The 21,249-nt window shown below is 33.5% G+C and overlaps 1 protein-coding gene across 22 annotated transcripts in view; it reads left to right on the forward strand.

The window, feature by feature from the left end:
- The window catches only part of XRCC4 (X-ray repair cross complementing 4), a 335,612-nt gene that overhangs the window by 23,895 nt on the left and 290,468 nt on the right, over positions 1-21,249 (forward strand). For all 22 annotated transcript variants that reach the window (XR_014838189.1, XM_085013988.1, XM_085013989.1 and 19 more), the window contains 2 exons: positions 2,167-2,315; positions 8,948-9,123. Coding sequence is in view for 21 of the 22 variants with exons in the window: in XM_085013988.1 (XP_084870114.1) it covers positions 2,177-2,315; positions 8,948-9,123 (315 nt within the window). In the remaining variant the exon portion in view is untranslated. The remainder of the gene's footprint in view (positions 1-2,166; positions 2,316-8,947; positions 9,124-21,249) is intronic.

Consider the following 21,249-nt stretch of genomic DNA (forward strand, 5'->3'; position numbering starts at 1 on the left):
TATACCCACCCTTAGGTATCAGTAGTAACTGATTTCTAAGAGAAGCTTATTTCTAATGGTAAGCCACAGAAGTCTATTCTTGATCTTGTCCTGCTCAACATTTTACATAAATTATTTTAATACTTAGAAGAAAGGCTTATCAAAATTTTAAATCACAAGGTCAGCAATAGATTATAAATGTGGTGGATCATAATAACAGAATTAGCATTCACTGTAAACTTCACAAGCCAAATATAAACATGAAATTTCATACCTGCAAAAAAATAAACAAATACAAATAGTGAACCTTGTACACATATTTGGTAACATGACTTATGACAAAAGTAATATAGCATTACAGTTGAGAAAGCATAGTCTTTAATATGTAGTGCTGGGTCAATTATATATCCATATAAATATGGAAAGAATATATTTTGAACCTTTGCTGACAGGATGCACAAAAATCACTTCCAGAGGGATTTCAGATCTAAATGTGAGCTATACAATTATACACCTTTTAGATAAACATAAAACATCTTAATTACCAAAGAGTTCTTAAGCAGGATACAAAAAGTATATGTTATAAAAATTTTGATAAGTTTTAACTTCATGAAAATTAAGTCCTTCTTTTCATCCAAAGATACCATTATGAGAGTGGAAAGGTAACTTATAGAATGGAAAAAATATATTCACAGTGCATAATACCTATAAAAGGATTCATATCCAAAATATAAAGAACGAATCAAAAAGAAAGTAAAATATCAGTAAGAACATCAATATAAAATTAAACTGAATAAAAACATTGGCAAGATTTAATAGATAATCCACAAAACAGGATATTAAAATGCCCAGTAAAAGTAGGAAAAGAATTTAGCATTTTTGCGCATCAGGGAAATGTGAATTAAAACCATGATGTAACACCCACCAAAATGTCTAAAATTATAAAGATGAGAAGTGTTGGTAAGAACATGAAGTGATCATAACTCTCATATACCAAGTGTGTAAATTGGTATAAACCTTTTAGAAAACTTTTGGCTGCGTGGTACTAAAACTGAACATGTGCATATCCTCTGATCCAAAAATTCCACTCACGGGTGTACAGCCAACTGAAAAGTCACTTGCTAGCATGTTTACGGTAGCACCATTTGTGAGAGTCAAAACCTGAAAAATGGTCAAATGCCTGTCAGTAGTAGAATGGATAAATAAATTGTGCTATATCCGTATCATGGAATACTGTACAACTATGAAGATGATGTAGAACTCTGAGAAACAATATGAATGTATTTTTCAAACACAATTTTGAACAGAAGAGGCTAGACAGAAAATAAAATGTGCTGTGTAAAAGTACAAAAATACTCAAAACTAATCTGTTAGAATGGTTATTTGAGGACATAGTGACTAGAAGTGGGGTATTGTGAGAATAGGTTCTGTATTGGCAATGTTATGCTTCTTGGTCTAGGTACTGTTTATATGGATTCATTCCATTGCAAAACTAGCCAAGTTGGATTTTAGATATATGCTTTTTTCCCTGTATATAAGACTCAAATATAAAGTTTCAAAATGCAAAAAAAAAAAAAAAAAAAAAAAAGACTTATTGGTGTAGGTTGTGATAACTTGATATAACTGATCTCTACTCAAGGGCACTTCTGTCTCAGTGGGCAGAGTGAGTCCTGGGAATCCCATTCTTAGACAAGGCATGCTAGGATATTGCCAACTCTTGAGTTCTAAGATTTTCTTTTCCTCATCTTTGTGTTTATTCTCTCTTCTCATTTCACAGTCTTTCTCCAGTGACTAAGACACTTGGTCAAATTTATAATCACATTCCAGTCCTAAGATTTATTCATAGATCACTCACACAGTTCTTAATGACCATTTTGTTGTTGTTGTGGAGAAAGAGGCTATTGACACGTGGGAAAAATGTTATCTTTATATTATTGGAAACAGTAATTTTTAATCACTTACCTAACTTGGGCAAATCATTTGCCATTTATGAGTTTCTGCTTATTGGTAAAAATTGTGAGTCAATATTGAATAGAACTATGTTGCTGAGTTTGATGGTTGGCTATTATACAGCTTTTTGTTTTACTTATTTCCTTGGTGCTTTGTATTACTAGGAGAGCAATACAGAAAACATCACTGTTTGATGGAGTTTCTTACAAATGTATTAATTTTATCCTTTTATAATAGGTGACCAGAAATGGAGAGAAAAGTAAGCAGAATCTATCTCACTTCTGAACCTGAAATAATTCATTTTCTACAAGTCGCTTGGGAGAAAACACTAGGATCTGGTTTTGTTATTACCCTTACTGATGGGCAGTCAGCATGGATTGGGACAGGTAATATCAAAAGCAAATTTCTTAAAGAAATATTTCAGTAATGTGCTATTCTTCAGCCCTCAGTGATACTTCACATTAAAATGTTTCTTTAATAGATATTGGTTAAAATTAACATGATTGCTTTTACTTGCTATTACTGTCTAATTTACACATAAACTTGTAATATAATGCCATTTTCTATAAGTTACATTAATAGAAGGATAGAGAAATAACCCTTTGAGTCTTATTACTTGAAGTTGGTCAGAGTTTTTAAAATTATCTCTTTATAAAAAAAAAATAAAGAGTACTTTTTACATGTATCTTTTCACAGGACCCCAGGGAACTATTGGGGTGCACAGGAAGAAGGATTGCCTGGGCCAGGACTTGGGAGAGTGGGTTGGTGGTGGTTTTCATTTTATTTCATATACTTATATTGTTTGACTTTTTTTCCAATAAACATGTACTACATTCATAATGCAACAAAACAGAACTCATAGACTAAGACTTTATAAACCAAGATTCAAGTCTGTATGTGGGATTTTGGCTATTATTATTTATATTTGAAATAGACTTTTGATTTTTTCTTTTTTTTTTAATGGCCACATCTGCAGTATATGGAAGTTCCCAGGCCAGTGATTGATTCCTAGCTGCAGCTGCGACCTTCTCTGGAGTTGCAGCAGTGCTGGATCCTTTAACCACTCTGCGGGGCTGGGGATTGAACCCACACCTCTGAAGTGACCCAAGCTGCTTCTAGACTTTTGATTTTTAAAATCGTTAGTGTAATCTTTAAAAAAGCCTAAAGGCCCTGAAATCATTTATGTAACATTACAAGTGTAAAGTCAAAATATTTAGAATTATGTTTTACTTATATAGCAAAGTTTTAATCTACTTTGAAAGTATTTTATTGAAAGATTTTATGTTTATGCAATAGTCATTTCTAGAGTTAATGTTGTAAATGATATTTTAGGTAGAATAATTTTGTCATGTTAATTTATATTCTATTTGCCTATTTATCATCTATCAACTTTTAAAATATTTCTCCAAAATTTGTTATTGTAATTATTATATCCCCTTTTAAAATCACAATGCATTGTGAAGTGTTGCTTTTTCTTAAATGGTACAGATTCTGTTATACAAAATAGTCAAACTGCATTTATACTTGCAGAGTTTTTGAGTTTTTTTCATTCATTTTTCATGACAGAGCAAGGAATGTTGTTACAAGTATTGTAAAATAAAGAAATTTTTAGGATAATGTTTTCAGTAACTGTTGTGGTATCTATTTAAGTTGCGAATTTCTACGTAAGAAAAATCAGTTATCGGTTGGTTGTTGCAATGCAAAATAGAGGAAAATTTGTCAGGTTAGTTCTCTGTTTCCTGGTGAAGGTGTATTCAAATGACAGTAGCTCTGTTTGGGGGTGAATAGTATACTGGATTGAAGATCATAGCAGTAAGTTAATACCATTTTTCTAGGAGAAAAGAGCAGTTCCAATAGCACAGCCCAGGAATCAGATCCTAGGTGAAATGGTTGGTTGTATGTAAGGAATACTGTATTTATAACATAGGTATTTCCAGTTAACAGGTGGCATATTCTGTATAATGAGAGGTTATGGTCAGAGGAAAGACCTTGCAATGTTTTAAGAGCCTTACTTATCAAAAGAAAAGATTAAATTTTAATCTAGTTAATTAATTTCATTCACTAAGGCAAAAAACAGTAAAAATATGTTGTTTGAATTTTTGTGTCATTAAGGATCAGGAAAAGAAAACCAGTACTGTGATTAACTCTTAAATCTTAATTTAACCAGAAATTTAAGTTGATTTTACATTTATGGAACATTTTGTTTATTTCATACAAAATAACTGGCGGTTGTCCTTAATATTATTAATAATATTGTTTCGCTAGCCTAGATCCATTGAGAGCAAGGGACAAATCTGATTCGTCAACCACTGTTCATAATTATCTAGACCAGTACGTAGGACATATGTGCTCAATGGATATTCTTTGAAAGAAACAATCAAAGGATGCCTGAAATATATAAAACTAGCTAAGGAAAAAAGAGAAAGTGAAACCATCATTTTTAGAGCTAGCGTATTTTTTAATGAAAACTTCAGTTTCATATTTACTTATTGTTGGCATTGATCATAGATGCAGTATGTTTTACCGTTTGTTTTTTAGCTAATGATATATAGTGTGATAAAAATATGTTATCAAACTTCTGTATCCTTTGGTGGGTTGTTAACATTTGAGCTTGCTATTTTATACAAGTTTTCAAACAGAAAATTTTATAGTACACTAGATATGGTCATTTGTTCTCAAAGATATTGAAGTTTTAGATCTCATGAATGTTTTATATTTTTTAATTATTCACTTCTATATTCTTGTGTAAATTTCAGGGACAAAATATGAAGCCAAATAATATCATATTGTTTCCATGTTAAGGCTTATACATAAATCTAATTTGGTTCGGCACTTTACAAATAGACAATAACGTGATTAAGAACATTAAAACAATTAAATAATTGAAACATGAAAATGAATTTCCTTCCTATACCTCATCCTGTTTTTTTGTACAGGTTTTTCATTGCTGCAACCTTCAATTTGGATAATTTTTTTTCTTTTCATTTCAGTGAAATTAAAAGGATGTGGGGTTCTTTTTAATCTCCCACACACTAAACTCACTGATTTCTTTTCCATTAGCAATGTTTTATCTAATGAATGTTTTGGGGTCTAATTATCATGTGGTTTATCATCACTTCGACATTATAGAGGGTTATATCATAGGGTAAAGTCACAAAGTGGGTTAGTGATCGATGACTGTTATGTGACTTTCATAAGAATCACAATCAGCAGTAAGAAACTTGTATCACCCTTTTCTGGAGCAGTTTAAAAAAAGTTCATTGAAGTGTAAATTAAGTTTTGTTAATGCATTTAGTTTCAAGTAATTATATCCACTTACATTTGTTTTAAACATTGATGTACTTGGTGACTTTTATGGAGATTATGTGATAGAACTCAGTAGAAAAATGATTTTTTTTTTTTGGTTGCACCCCTGGCATTCAGAAGTTCCCAGGCCAGGAATCGAACTCACACCTCAGCAGTTCAGCAGTGACCACAGCCATAGCAGTGACAATACTGGATCTTTAACCCCCTGAGCCATCAGGGAACTCCCCAAAAAAGGATTTTTAATGAATGAAGTAATAAAGTGGGTCCGTGATTTGGTGACTTCGTAAGTCTGTGTGCCTTCTCAGCTCCACCACAAACTTAGGATATACAGTCTTTTGATTCATTATACATAAGGATCCAAAATAAAGAATATTCTTTTCTTATTTACATCTCTACCTACCTACAAATAGTGTTAAAATGATGCTTTCTTGGCTCCTACCTGTCCAAGAACAAGTAATTGTATTTTGGTCACATTGGCCTGCTCACTTTTTTTTTTTTTCCCTTCCCATTTTTTTTTTCCCATATTTTGTGGTTCAACTGTATCCTTACTGAATTTCTTTACTTCCATTGCTTTTATCCCTGGTCACTGAAGTTTTTGGAGCATTGAAGGCTTCCAACTGTGCTTCTTCCAGCACAAAATTCAAAACCAGTGACCAAATTGTTTTGCTAGGATTGAACTTCTAAATAGGCAGTCAAAATTTCACTTACAGGAAATGATTAAGTAAGCTTTTTTCTTAAACCAACGCTTTTTTTTTTTTTTTTGGTCTTTTTGCCTTTTCTAGGGCTGCTCCCACGGCATATGGAGGCTCCCAGGCTAGGGGTCAAATCGGAGCTGTAGCCGTTGGCCTACACCAGAGCCACAGCAACGTGGGATCTAAGCTGCGTCTGCAACCTACACCACAGCTCACAGCAACGCTGAATCCTTAACCCACTGAGCAAGGGCAGGGATCGAACCCGCAACCTCATGGTTCCTAGTCGGATTCGTTAACCACTGTGCCACGACAGGAACTCCCTGACACTTTTTAAAAAAGTATTATTAGAAAGAATTTCCTATTATATATATATTTTTTTCCCTCAGGAATGAAGTATTTCGTAACATTTAAAAAATTTTTTTTAATTACTCAAATGAATTTATCAAGTATTTCGTAACATTAACCAATGCAGCATTCCCAGATGGAGTAACAGAAGTGTAATATCGAAGATAATATCTAAAAGGGTATCTGCAAAGATATCTAAGATGTCAGTACTTGAATCAAGGTTCCATAAGGCTGGTATTTTTGTCTGTCTAGATATTGTCTCTCTGATGCCTAGAATAGTGCCTGGCACATAGTAGATGCTCATTAAGCATTATGCAATAAATGAATTGAATCAATAGATTCTATTAAATATTTTCATAAAGGTATCTTTTCACTTTAATAAAATTTAGAGTACTTTCTACTAGCCGTTTTATCAGTAGATATACTTTCTTTTGTGTGTTTCCTTATAGATTTTTCTATAGTTGCATTAAAGATTGTTTCTATAGATTATTTTCTATTTTTCCATGAAATAATTTCTCTAGGTCCTTATAACTCTTAAAACATTTACAAGCCAAAAATATGAAATTATTCCTTAGAGAGGAAGTGATTGCCTTCTTAGTTTTATGTTATTTTTTACGAGCTAATAGGGTATTTGAAATGTCAGTAGATTTGATAGTAGTGATCATCTTAAATATGCGTATGCTTCAGAGAGAGAAAAAATATGTGGAAGTATTTAGAAGTTGTAGAATCTCACAAGAATATTTTTAGGAGTTCCTGTTGTGGCTCAGCAGTAACGAACCTGGCTAATATCCATGAGGACATGAGTTCTATCCCTGGCCTCGCTCAGTCAATTAAGGATCCGGCATTGCCATGAGCTGTGGTGTAGGTCACAGAGGTGGGTCAGATCCCATGTTCCGTGGCTGTGGTGTAGGCTGGCAGCTATAGCTCTGATTCAACTCCTAGCCTGGGAACTTCCATATTCTGTGTGTGTGGCCCTAAAAAAAACAAAAATAAAAAGAATAATTTTATACTTACCTTTTTTCAAAGGCTGTGCTGAAGCCCATATTTCAGTATGAGAACTTATCAAATATTGATCATGAAAAATATATGGATGTATTCCAGACTCTCTTCCTCATCGTGGGGCTTCTAGACACTTGATAACATATGGAGCAAAGTTACAAAAGAAGTTATATTTTTAAGAAATCTTTAATCAAAGTTTTATTGTTTTCTCTACTCTTTCATACCAATGCATTTTTTTAATATTATGAAAGGAATTTATCTAGTGTCCCATATCTTTGCTTTACCTTAAAACAGAACAACCAGAGAGACATACATACCAATCTCAGTCTTAGCACTTAGCTACTTCATGACCCGAGGCCATTAATTGATCTCTTGGAGCCTCAATTTTATCATTTGCCAAATGAGAATCTCTATCTTTCACTGTTATAAGGAATAAAATAAATAAATGTAACCTTTAAATATAAAAGTTTAGATCCATGTGGATCTTGCATCATTGTGGTAGCCTGAGTTGACACAAGAACCAATCAACCATTCTGAAGAAATATTAGGTTAGATCTTGTGATTTTAAAAGCAAACAGACATTCACATTGCAGCTTTAATGGAAGGAAGGGAAGTCCCTAGGTGCCATGTGTGAAGAGGTATCTGAAAATCAAAATGGTTAATGGGAACTCAAGAACTATAGGTTCATGGGATATCTGAAGTAGGTATACATCTAAATGACTGTGACTGTGGTATCTAAGTGGAGTGGCATGTTGAAATTTTAAGCTTCTTAAAGAATTGGAGCTGAGCTCTCAAGATAAAGAAACCTGGAGGTGAGCCTGTTAATGAAGTCATCTTTAAAACCAACCAACCAACCAACCAACAGAACAGAACGAGAATGTGTCAGCTCCCAGAAGAAATGGAATTAATATCCTAGGAACTATGCATAGATACTAATCTCAACGGGATCTTAAATATGTTTAAATCTTTCACATATTTAAAGGAAAGGTGTGGTAAGGACAAAATATTATGAAAAAGAAATTGAGAGTATCTAAAATTGAAAATATTATTGAAGTAAAAATCTCTATGGATGAGTAAAACATCAGCTTTAAATGTACATAGATGAGAGAACTGGAAGCCAGAAATGTGATATATGTCGTAGAGGAGACAGTAAATATTAATTCCTTACCCTTTCCTTCTTCATCAACTCCCTTCGTCCACTGTTTTTGTTTTTAGCACATGAGAAGATGAGAAGAAGGAATTCTGTTTTTACTTTGACTGCCCATCTGAATAAGAAATAGCCTGTTTAATCCCTTTAATAGTTGAGGCAAGGAAGAAAGTTGTAAAATACTGAGTTTATTAGTCATGATAGGAAATAACTTCTCTGCTGTGACTTCGGAGCAGGTATACAAGATGGCTGTTTCTGTGATAATTCATAATGCATTTGTATCATCTGAGGACAGAAAGAATGCTTTTCAGATGAGATTTGAGACTAAGTCAATGTATTTCTCAAAAATTAAGAAATAACTTAAAAATGTGTGATGTGGGGATTGATTGTACTTTTTGTTTAAATTTCTGTTATATACGTACATAAGTAATGTTATGTAAGTAATTAGTAGCAACCAGTAAACATTTATTCTTATGTTTAGAAATTTATTTTCACATAAATAAAACTTTTTAATTAATATTTCTCATAGTTTCTGAATCAGAGATTTCCCAAGAAGCTGATGACATGGCATTGGAAAAAGAGAAATATGTTGATGAACTGAGAAAAGCATTGGTGTCAGGAGCAGGACCAACTGACACATACAAGTTTAATTTTTCAAAAGACTCTTGTCAATTCTCCTTTGAGAAGAACTTGAAAGATGTTTCAGTAAGTAAAACTTTCCATAATACTCTTAAGTGGTAAAATGTCAGAGCACTTATTGGCTTATTGAGAAATTATTTAAGTAACTAGCATATTATTCCCAGAATACCTCAGAAACAAAAGTTTGAAAAGTACTTGATTTCCAAGTTGGAAGAATGCTTCAAAGTTATAGTTATTAAATGCTTTATATTAATGAATTGTGAAAAAAATGTTGGAAAACTATTTAATTTTTAAATCTTTAAAACTAAATATTATTGAGATAATCACATGAATGAGCAGTTCTGAAAAGTGCCTTCAGAATTTTCAGATCATGAGACAAGGTTTATTGAAATAAGTTTGGGGAAATACTGATTTGAAGAAAGAGAACAATATATTTTTCTTTGCATATTTATTCTTTTTTCTTCTTCATCAGAATGTATTTGAAATTGCAAAAAGGTATTAAAATAGAAATAACTTTCAACACAAGCTTTCCAAAGCTTGCTTGCTGTGCAGACAAAGATATTTGCTCCTGTCCTGTTCAGTTTCTCTACCATTCAGATTAAGGTTTATTTATTTAAAGTTTAGTACTTACTGTTTGTATAGTTTATCCAAGTTTATGGTATAATTGGTGGTTGAATTATTTGCTTTTTGTTAGTGTTTATCAATCAGATATGAGCTCTAAAGCAAAAGAAAGGGAAGGAAATCTTTACTACATTAAGTTTAGAGGCAGTTATTGATGGTTTGTGCTGGAGCTAAATTGAGTTCAAAAATTTCTTCTTTAAAAAAAAACCTCTTTAATTCAGAATGATTAAAGGGATTTTACCAATTGGAGAAACATTTGAAGCCACAGATGGAATCATTACTTTCAAATGTATATTTTCCTATAGAGAATAATACAGAAAGCCTGGCTTCAGTAATGATTTCTATTTAAAACATGCATACTTATTCAACTTAGCTGTCAACTTATGTAAGTTTCAATATGTTGAGGTCCTTAAGATGATAATTTAAAATAAGGTAAGTAAGGATTGAACTGACTACTGAAATTTTGTTATTTATCACGAAGTGTTCTTTGCTATGGTTCAAGTATAATCAAATGATGTTATATACTACACAACTCTTGATTCTAATATTTTGAAGCAGATCATTGTCAAGTTGGGAGTAATGCCATTTCCCACTCAACAAGCATTTGTATATAGTAACTAACATTATTTCATGTGGCTAGATTCTAGTCTTCATCCGTTTTGAGTGTACTGGTGCATAACAAGTTCTAAGTTTGAGAGGTACCTTTTGGGAACTTGAGAGCCTTTTGGTATCTTTGACATGATGAAAAGGAGGGTTTGTTTGGTGCATTGAGTGTGGATGGAGTACTTACCATGCCTGACAGTACATCTGATTTTGCTGCCTTTGTGAAGAAAGAATTTAAAGTGTTCGTGACTTAAGTCTTTTACAATTGGCTTGACATGTATCAGCCTCAAAAACTGTGGCAATGATCCTGAAAGATACTCTGCTTACTGCCCTAAAATCAGTCAACTTTATCGCAGCCAAAGCCTTGAACTCCCTTTTCAACAGGTTTTCTTTCTCAAGAGATGCTCACAGAATAAGAGATTACCAGTATTGCAGAAGCGGGTTGGTTCCCTAATGGATATGTCCCAAAGCACTACAGTGCAGTTTAGATAGCAGCCTCATTATTTCTTCATTTATTAATTTGCCTATGAGGAAAAGAAAATCTACTCTGAGAACAGTTTGATGAGGAGGAGTTCATGCCTTGGCTTACTTGAGAGAGAGTTTTAGATATTTGAGTAAGGTAAAACGAGTTTGAGGTGCTGCAATCAGCCTTACGGATGTACATGAAAATCACAAGTTTTTATGGCCAAACTTCCCATGGTAATCTTCTAGTGCTTCAGAAGATGTTTTTGCAAATTGAATTTCAGAGTGACAATATCTTGTAAATTCATCTGCTGGCAAAAATATTCTGACAGTTGGAAACATGGCAGAATACTTTTTATGGCTACTTTTGCTTTGGATGACCTAAAAATTTAAAAGGAGTTTGTAATCCTTTCCTTGATGTAATTTAATTGTTGCCAAAAATGACCTCCCACACTTAGAAGAAAAGAGAAGAATGAATGTACATTCAACTCAAAAAGTTGTAGTGAATTTTGTTGTTTGTTGACATGAGGTTATTCTCCCATGGGAAAGTATATTCTTTGAGTTCAAAATACATTTGCTAACAGTCTCATGCCTCTGAGAGTCAAGGATTTTGGGCATTTGTTGCCATCAATTCAAGAAGTTTTGTATATGTAATTCTGTGTTGGAGATCACTGCATAATTTGAATATTTTGAATATTCAAGTCATATAAGACTTATTTGAAACTTATATTTGTATCACAATTTTTTCTTTTTTCTCCCTATTTCTTAGAAAGGAATTAACTGCTAACTTTTATATTCTAAAAGACCTGATTTTTAGAAATACTGTCTTGTGTTTTATCAGAGTGAAAGAATTGTCAATTTCCAAAGCAATGAAATCCTTAATACGTGTAATGTTTATGTTGATATTTACATGCATTTTTTTCTAGAGATGGAGTCCATAATTTTTATGAGATTACTTTTTAACTCATAATACCCCCCAATTTTTTTTATGCTCCCTTTGGCTTTTCCTAGATGTTTTCATAGATGTTTCTACTTTAGCTTAATTTTCATTGGAATAAGTATTGAATGGCCAGCTAGATGCTAGTAGTTCTTTTTCTCTATAGAGTACAACCTCTGAGATCCTCCTGTCACATCACCAGGACACTTCATTTGGCAATAGATTGTTATGAATGAAAGTGTACTTTGGTGCAAACATGTGGAAGTCATTATCTCTTCACTATAAGTACTGTCACCCACTCAGAAGAGTATTCATGTACTTTGTGTTACTCTTTTCCCTCCGCCTTTCACAGTTCTTATGGATTTTGCAGTATATACTTTGTCATGCAAATAATACATCTTAATTAACAATGTCTTCCTCTTCCGCTTTCATAATTTGCTCTCTTCCTTCAGAAAATATTTTCATTCATGAGCCACATAAAAAAGGCTTAATTATTTTTTAAGCCTGGGCTTATCATTTAGTTTGCTCACACTTCTGTTTTCTCATCTATGAAGTTTTAAAGTGATTACTTGGATTCATTCTAGGTCATCTAACATACTGTAGTTTTATATTTCTAAAAATAGTCCTAATGAGGAAAGCCATGCGGTTTGAAGGAAAATTAAACATGATAAACACACATACAAACATACACATGAGAATCAGCTTTAGGTCTGTATTAGAATTATAATAAAATCTTTTTGCATTTTTGTTTCCTTCCTCTCCCTCCCCCACTATCAGATATTGGCTTCAGATATAGTATAGACTGAAAACTTGATGACATACATCATGAAGGCAAAGATCCAAATAGGCAGACCTGGTTAAAACAATGGTTTTATAATGTGGAGGTTCAGGCTTCTTTAACTATGTTGCCCTGCTCACCTTGCAGGCAATAAGACTGAGTTAAGAGAAAATAAAGCACATGTGCATTTTCTTTAAGACCATCACCTTAATATTGCATTCATTACTTCTGCACATATCCCATTGTCCAGAACTAAGTCCCAGGGCTTCGCATAGCTGCAAGGGAATCTGTGAAGTGGGATCTTCAGCTGCATCCTCTGACCAGAAATTTTCATAGCTGTGTAAAAAGAGGAAGGTGGATATTGAGGGACAATAGGCAATCTCTGCATGTTAATATTTGGGAGAGACTGAAGTGTCTATCAGTCATTTAGAAGGGCTCACTTGTATTGTTACAGGGGTCTTTGTCTAGTCAAATAATTGTTTCAGTCGTAGTTTAAAAAATGTTACAACATGTAGTGAGATATATGATAGTTTTCTATTTTACTCTCTGTAGTAACCTTTTAAGAAAAATAGAAAATGCATTCTAAGTTCAAACAGCCTTCTTACATTTATGTAATGTACGTTTTTCAGATATATAAAAATGAGGTAAAATAAGTTAGCCAAAAGCAGTCAAAGTTGTTTTTAAAAACAGCAGTCCAAAATCCTATATTATTGCCATGTGTCCCTGTGGTTTGGGGGACTTTGAAATCAACTGGGTATTTCCAGATGAAATATCAGAATTGGAGCCTTTATCATGGTATTCTGCCAAAGACTTTGTCAAAAGTAGTAATGATTTTCAGGTTTGTGGGAGTATGGGTTGCAAATGTGTTGCTTGAAGGCCTCAAAAAGAAATTGTAGTATTTTTTATTTCTGTGATAAAAGTATTTGTATACATCTACCATTTTTGTATTAAACCCTTTGTAATTCCTTACCTTTTGGTATATGGAAACTAAATCAGTAATGTAAGTGGTGCAGAAATTGTGCTCAAAGTATGTATTTTGTAGTTATGCCATAGACCAGACCGTAGAATTATTACTTTAAAGAAAGATTAGTTTGTAGTTACAGTTTTGTCTTTGGGAACTCATTTTCTTTGTCTTATGTTGTTCTGCTTTGATTTAAAATGTTTTCTTGTTTTATAAGAAACATCTCAACAGGATTATATTTTAATTTGTTCAGTTATTCCAGGATTTTCAGAAAAGAAACAATTTAGTGAAAACAGAAGTTAAAGGTAGCATGTAAACACCATACTCTAAAAGAACTTTTGATTGGTAATAATATTAATTTGTGCTTATTTTCAGTTAATCCCCTTTTAATATATGCTCTCACTTCATCATGTGGACTTGGCATTATCACTATTTTTATTTGAGGAAACAGTTGCTGAAAGCATAAGCAAATTCCTTAGGAAAGCAGAGATACTAAGTTAGGTAGGGTAGAATCCAGACTTCTGCCAAAATAGTTTTTTTTTTTTTTTCTTTTTAGGGCCCTGCCCATGGCATATGAAAGTTCCCAGTCTAGGGATCAAATCGGAGCTACAGCTGCCGGCCTATGCCACAGCCACAGCAACGTGGGATCCAAGCCACGTCTGTGACCTACACCACAGCTCTCGGCAACGCCAGATCCCCAACTCACTGAGTGAGGTCAGGGATTGAACACACATCCTCATGGATCCTAGTTGGGTTCATTGACCACTGAGCCACAAAGGGAACTCCCAAAATAATTTTTTGTTTGTTTGTTTTGGTGTAATATATATACAATAAATGTGAAGTTTTCATCACTCCAGACAGTTCCTTCATGCTTCTTTGAAGTCAGTCCCAAATTACTCCCTCACCTCCCTCCCTGTCCCTGCTCACTCTCCAGTCTGCAGGCACCCACTATACTCCTCTTTGTCACTCTAGATTAGCTTTACCTGTTTTAGAATTTCATACAAATAGAACTGGACAGTATATACTCTTGCATGTAACTTTACATGGTATAATGTTTTCGAGATTCATTATTATGTGTTGTGTCAACAATTCATTCCTTTTAATTACTTAGTAGTATTATCATATCGATGTACCACATTTCTTGAGCTCTGTTGAAAATCCCTTAACTATATACATATGGGTCTATATTTGGACTCTGTCTTTTTCCACTGATCTCTTTATCTATCTCTGTGCCAACCTCAGACTGTCTTGGTAACTTAGGTTTATAATAAAGAATCAGTTTGTCACGTTTTACAAAAAAGTCTGCTGAATGCACTGAATTTACAGAATTAACAATATTGAGTTTTCTGACCAATGAGCAAAATATATCTCGCCATTTGTTTAGGTCCCCAGTGGTTCTAAACTGGGGGAGATTTTGCTCTTCCAGGAACATGTGGCAATATCTAGAGTCATTTTTGATTGTCACAGCCAGCAGCTGCTGCTGACATTCAGTGGGTAGAAGACCAGGAGGCTGCTAAACATCCTTCAGAGCACAGGACAAGCTTCCATGACAAAGAAGTATCTGGTCCAAAATGTTAGTAAGTGTGAAGGTTTAGAAATACTGATTTATATGTTACTCTTTAGTCACTCAGCAGTTGGTAGTTTTCATAGTATGGATCTTGTAAATTTTTTGTCAGGTTTATCACTTTGAAGTGAAAGCTGAGGTCACTGATTTGAGACCTCTCTTCTTACCTCATTTAGGTATTTTAGGATCTAAATTTCCTTTCAGGTGTGCCTTAACTTCATTTCACAAATTTTGGTATGACCATGTTGTCATTTTCATTTAAAGTATTTCCTAAAATTTTCCTTTAGATAAAATTTGCACTCGTGAGTTATTTGGAAGTTTGTAATTAACTTTCCATTTTTTTGATATTCTAGATATTTTTCTGTTGTTGCTTTTTAATTTAGTTCCATTGTTGTTAGAAAACTGTATGTGACTTGAATCATTTTAAATTGATTTGTACTTATATTAAGGCCCTGAATATAGTCTCTCTTGTTCAATGGTCTGTGTGCACTTGAAAGATATATTTATTCTCCTGTTGTTTGGTGGATATATATGTCAGTTAGATCAGGTTGGTTGATCTTGCTTAAGTTTTCTATATTCTTATTTTCTATCTACTTGCTGTACCAATGACTGAGAATATATTTAAATCTATAACTGTAATCATGAATTTGTTTACTTCTCCTTGAATATTTTCAGGTCTTCATGTATTTTGAATCTTCATTATAAAGTTTAAAACATTGAGATTTATCATGTTCTCTTGATGATTTGACCCATTTATCATTCTGAAATGACCCTCAAAATCTTAATATTCTTTCATCTAAAACCTGCTTTCAGATTTCTTTTGATAGGAGTTGCCATGGTATACTTTTTCCATCCTTCTGCTTTTGACTATTTTTGTCGAATTTAAATTTTGTCCAATTTAAATTTGATTTCTTTTAAGAAATATGTAGTTGTATTTTTCTTTTTTAATCCAGTCTGACAATCTGTGTCTTTTAATTGGGGTGTTTAGGGCATTTACATTTTATATAATTATTGATAATGATGTTTTATTTATTTATTTATTTTTGTCTTTTTTTTTTGCTATTTCTTGGGCCGCTATTTCTTGGGCCGCTCCAGCAGCATATGGAGGTTCCCAGGCCAGGCTAGGGGTCTAATCGGAGCTGTAGCCTCTGGCCTATGCCAGAGCCACGGCAACGCGGGATCCGAGCCGCGTCTGCAACCTACACCACAGCTCACGGCAACGCCAGGTCGTTAACCCACTGAGCAAGGGCAGGGACCGAACCCGCAACCTCATGGTTCCTAGTTGGATTCGTTAACCACTGTGCCACGACGGGAACTCCAAGTACTTCTTTTATGATTCTGTTTTTTCTTTTTGATTGGCTTGTAGCTCATTTTTTAGTGCTTGCTTTAGTGATTATAACATACATCTTTACCTTATCACAGTGCACCTGAAGTGATATTCTGCTTTACCGATAGTTTAAGATTGGCTTATAGAAATATACTAACATTTTCCCTTATGTTATTTTGGTCATATATTTTACTTCTATATATCTTATAAACTCCACAATGTATTGTAATTATTTTTGTTTATAGCAGCCGGTTAATTTTTTAAATTCACATTTTTAATTAAAATATTATTGATTGAAAATGGTGTGCCAATTTCTGCTATAAAGCCAAGTGACCCAGTCATGCATATATATAAATTCCTTTTCTTATCATTGACTACTGTCTATCACAAGAGATGGGATATAGTTCCCTGTAGCAGCCAATTAACTTTAAAATTTATTGTGAGGTACTTTTAAAGACACAAAAAGTTTCAAAAATAATGCATAGAATTCCAGTGTAGCCTGTACTTGGGTTCCCTTTTGATAACAATACATCATGATAGTACATTTTTAAGAGCAGGAAATTGACATTGAAGCAATATTATTAACTAAACTACAGACCTTATACAGATTTTACTAATTTTAACAAGCAGTCTGTTTTCTTTTAATGTTTTGTTTTTGTGTGTTTATAATGATATGAATATTATTACATGTATGGATTCCTATAACCACAACTACAATTAGGATACAGAACTGTTCTTTATCATAAAGAGTCCCTTTCATTCCCTTTTCCCACTCCTTTCTAGTCAAACTCACTCTCTTATGTAATCCTCTGCAACCACTTAACCTGTTCATCACTGCAGTTTTGTCATTTTGAGAATGTTATATTAATGGAATAATACAATATGTAGCCTTTTGAGATTGACTTTTTTTTCTCACTGAACATAATGCCCTTGAGATACATCCACTTTGTTGCAAATAATCATCAGTAATTCATTTTTATTTATTGCTGAGTGGTCCATTGTATTGCTGGACCAGTGCGTTTATCCATTGAGTGATTTAAGAATATTTGTGTTGTAGTTGCTTCTGCTTTTTGGCTATTACAAAGCTGCTTTGAACGTCATTGCATAGGTTTCTTGGTGAACATAAGTTTTCATTTCTCTGGTTCAGAGATTGGCAAACTATAGCCTATATATTGGCCACCCATTCAGGTAAATAAAGTTTTACTAGAACATAAACATGCCTATTTGTTTATATGTTGTCTGTGACTGCTTTTGTGCTAAAATGGCAAAGTTGAATAGTTGCAGCAAAGGCCTTGTGTATGATAACAAAAATACTTACGTTTGGTCCTCTTAGAAAGAGTTCGCCAATCTCTGCTCTGTAATAAATATCTAGGATTGTGAATACTGGGTAGGATGGTAAGTATGTGTTTAACTTCATGGATGGAACTAGAGACTCTCATGCTGAGTGAAATAAGAGAAAGACAAATACCATATGATATCACTTATATCTGGAATCTAATATATGGCACAAATAAACCTTTCCACAGAAAAGAAAATCATGGACTTGGAGAATAGACTTGTGTTTGCCAAGGCGGAGGGGGAGGGAGTGGAATGAATTGGGAGCTTGGGGTTAATAGATGCAGACTGTTGCCTTTGGAATGGATTAGCAATGAGATCCTGCTGTGTAGCACTGGGAACTATGTCTAGGCACTTATGATGGAGCATGATAATGAGAGAAAAAAGAATGTGTACATGTATATGTAACTGGGTCACCATGCTGTACAGTAGAAAAAAAAAAAGTAATGTATTGGGGAAATAAAAAAATTAAAGGTGAAAAAAAAAAAAGAAAAAGCAAGAAACTGCTACACTGTTTTCCAAAGTGGGTGTACCATTTTATATTCCTACCTGAAATATATGAAAGATCCACATTCTTTCCAGTACTTAGTATTGTCAGTATTTTTTATTTTAGCCATTCTAATAGGCATGTTGTGGTATTTTATTGTAGCTTTAATCTGTATTCGCTAATGGCTAAGGATATTGAATATCCCTTCATGTGCTTATTTGACATTTTTAGGTCCTGCTTGGTTAAGTGTTTTTTCAAATCTTTTATTCATGTTTTTAGTTGGATTGTTTTCCTTTATCAGATATGTGATTTGCAAATATCTTCTTCCAATCTCTCACTGGTCTGTTCTTTTATTAACAGGGTCTTTTGTAGAGCAAAAGTTTTTATTTTTGATGAAGTCCAATTTGTGAAATTTTTTAATGGATTTTTCTTCTGGTGTCATGAACATTTTCTATGATTTTCTTTAAAAAAAGTTTTATAGTTTCATGTTTTACATATAGATCTGTGCTCTATTTTGAGTTAATTTTTATTTAGATTGAGCTTCATCAATTCTTCATGAATGTCCAATTGAACTAACACCATTGGTTGAAAAGACTCTCCTTTCTCCATTGAATTGCTTTTGCACCTTAATTAAAAATCGTTGGCTGTACTTGTGTGGGTCTTTCTTCAAGTTCGAAGGTTACTTTCTTTTCTCTACCTTAAAGAATCTTTTAATAGTTGCCTTGAGTACCTTTCAGGAATTTTTATTGTAATTAGTGAGAGTAATAAATGTAATGAACTATCCATCTTGTCCAGAATCAGAATTCTGAGTAAACTTTTAAGATGATTTAAATATCTTAAAAAGTCTTTTATGTTTACCCTCAAAGTTACCTCTTCTGGAGCAATTCATTATTCTGTGTAGATCCAGTTTTCCATGTAATATTATTTACTTTCTGTCAGGCAGATTTCATTTAATGTTTTTTTGTGTATGTATTTCTGCTAGTGATGAATTCTGTCAGGTTTTGTATATCTGCAAATTCTGTCTTTTACCTTTCTTTTTAAAAGAGATTTTCACTGTGTATGAAATTCTTAAATTGACAGGTTTTTTTTTTCTTTTTTCTTTTTTTCAGTATTTTAAAACTGTTCTGTCTTCTGGTAGCCATTGTCATTGTTCCTATCTAGGCAATATGCCTTTCTTCAGCTTCTTTTCAGATTTTTCTCTATCACTGCCTTTAAACATTTTGATAATGATGTTCCTTACTGTAGTTTCTTTCTTTATTGAGCCTCTTTGATCTGTTTATATACTGTTTAGTCAGTTTTGGCAAAATTTGGTCATACTCAAATAATTTTTCTGTTTCCCTTCTTTTTTCTTTGGGGTCCCCAATAACATAAATATTATATTGCTTGAAGTTGTCCTGTAGCTCAATGACCCTCTTTTCTTTCTTTTTTTTCCTCTTTGTTTTATATTGAATAGTTTCTACTGTGCTGTCTTCATATTAACTAGCTGTTTCTTTTACTGCATTTCATATGCTGTTAATTACACTCAGTGTATGTTTTATCTCAGATGTGGTTTTCTTCAAGGTGTGATTTGCACATATTTAATATCTTTTATGACTTCTTACCAAGTGTGATATTTCTTTTATATTCTTAAATATATGGAATAAGATCGTAATTTTAACGACCTTTCTATTTATTCTATAATCTGTATTATTTCAATGTTAAGTTTTGATAGATTTTTCTGCCTTATATTTTCCATGTTCTATTTTCCCTTTCTGTTGCATGCCCATTAATCTTTGATTGGGTGTCAAACAGTGTAAATCTTATTTGTTGCTGCATATTTTTGTATTTCTCTAAACTTGTGCTTTGTTCTGGGACACCGGTAAGTTACTTGGGAGCAATGTAATCCTTAGGGCCTTGCTTTTAAAACTTGTTAAAGAGTATAAGACCATTTATTTAGGTCTACTTTTATACCCCACTGAGATAAAATACTTCTGAGTTCCTTATCCAGTCCCTGTTGTTTCTACACAGGGTAGTAAAATGAATTTTGGCAATTATGTGTAGTATTTTAGCTTTGTTTGTTAATTACAGTACCTTAATTTAGATCACATGTTGTATTAATCTCTTAGATTTGTTGCTTATTTTTGCCTCTGTAGAAACTTTTAAAATTTGAGAAGTCTGTTTCACCACTGGGTAAGATGGCATGGTCTTCTAGATATTATTGCTTCATTCCAGGCACTTGAGACATTAAGGTTCAGGAAGAGAATTTTCAGGGCACCTGAGTCAAAAGTTGTGATAATCTTCATTGTGTAGTTACTTTTTTGGAATTTGGATTTTCTTTTAATTCTTATGACTCTCCAGCATTAATTAAAAGTATAGGAGTTCCCGTCGTGGCGCAGTGGTTAACGAATCCGACTAGGAACCATGAGGTTGCGGGTTCGATCCCTGCCCTTGCTCAGTGGGTCAAGGTTCCGGCGTTGCCGTGAGCTGTGGTGTAGGTCGCAGACATGGCTCGGATCCCGCGTTGCTGTGGCTCTGGCGTAGGCTGGCAGCTACGGCTCCGATTAGACCCGTAGCCCGGGAACCTCCATATGCCGCAGGAGCGGCCCAAGAAATGGCAAAAAGACAAAAAAAAAAAAAAAAAAAAGTATAGTGGGTGTTCCAGTTGTAGCTCAGTGGGTCACAAACCTGATGAGTATCCATGAGGTTGAGGGTTTGATCCCTGGTCTCGCTCAGTATGTTAAGGATCCATTGTTGCTGTGAGCTGTGGTGTAGGTTGCAGATGTGTCTTGCATCTGGCGTGGCTGTGGCTGTGACTGTGGTGGAGGCTGGCAGCTGCAGCTCTGATTCGACCCCTAGCCTAGGAACTTCCATTTTTTGTAGGTGTGGCCCTAAAAAGAAAAAAAGAAAACATTAAGTTATCATCATTTAAAGTTTAAATCTCTTTAAGTATAAAGTATTTAAGGTGATTCTTGACCTTTGACATTTTCACTTCAGAACTTTAAATTTTCAAAATGTTTTTAGGCCACTGACATTCATAATACTGTTTTAAATTATTGCATAGAAAAAAAGTTAAAATTGGGTATACTTGACAACTTGATTTTCTGAAGCCATAAAGACTTATAGACTGCTTTTTAAATT

This window comes from Sus scrofa, chromosome 2 (genome assembly GCF_054392235.1).
Source record: "Sus scrofa isolate SSC_HxYL_T2T_F1_AM1 chromosome 2, Sscrofa_HxYL_maternal_Yorkshire_Landrace_v2.0, whole genome shotgun sequence".
Taxonomy (NCBI): Eukaryota; Metazoa; Chordata; class Mammalia; order Artiodactyla; family Suidae; genus Sus; species Sus scrofa.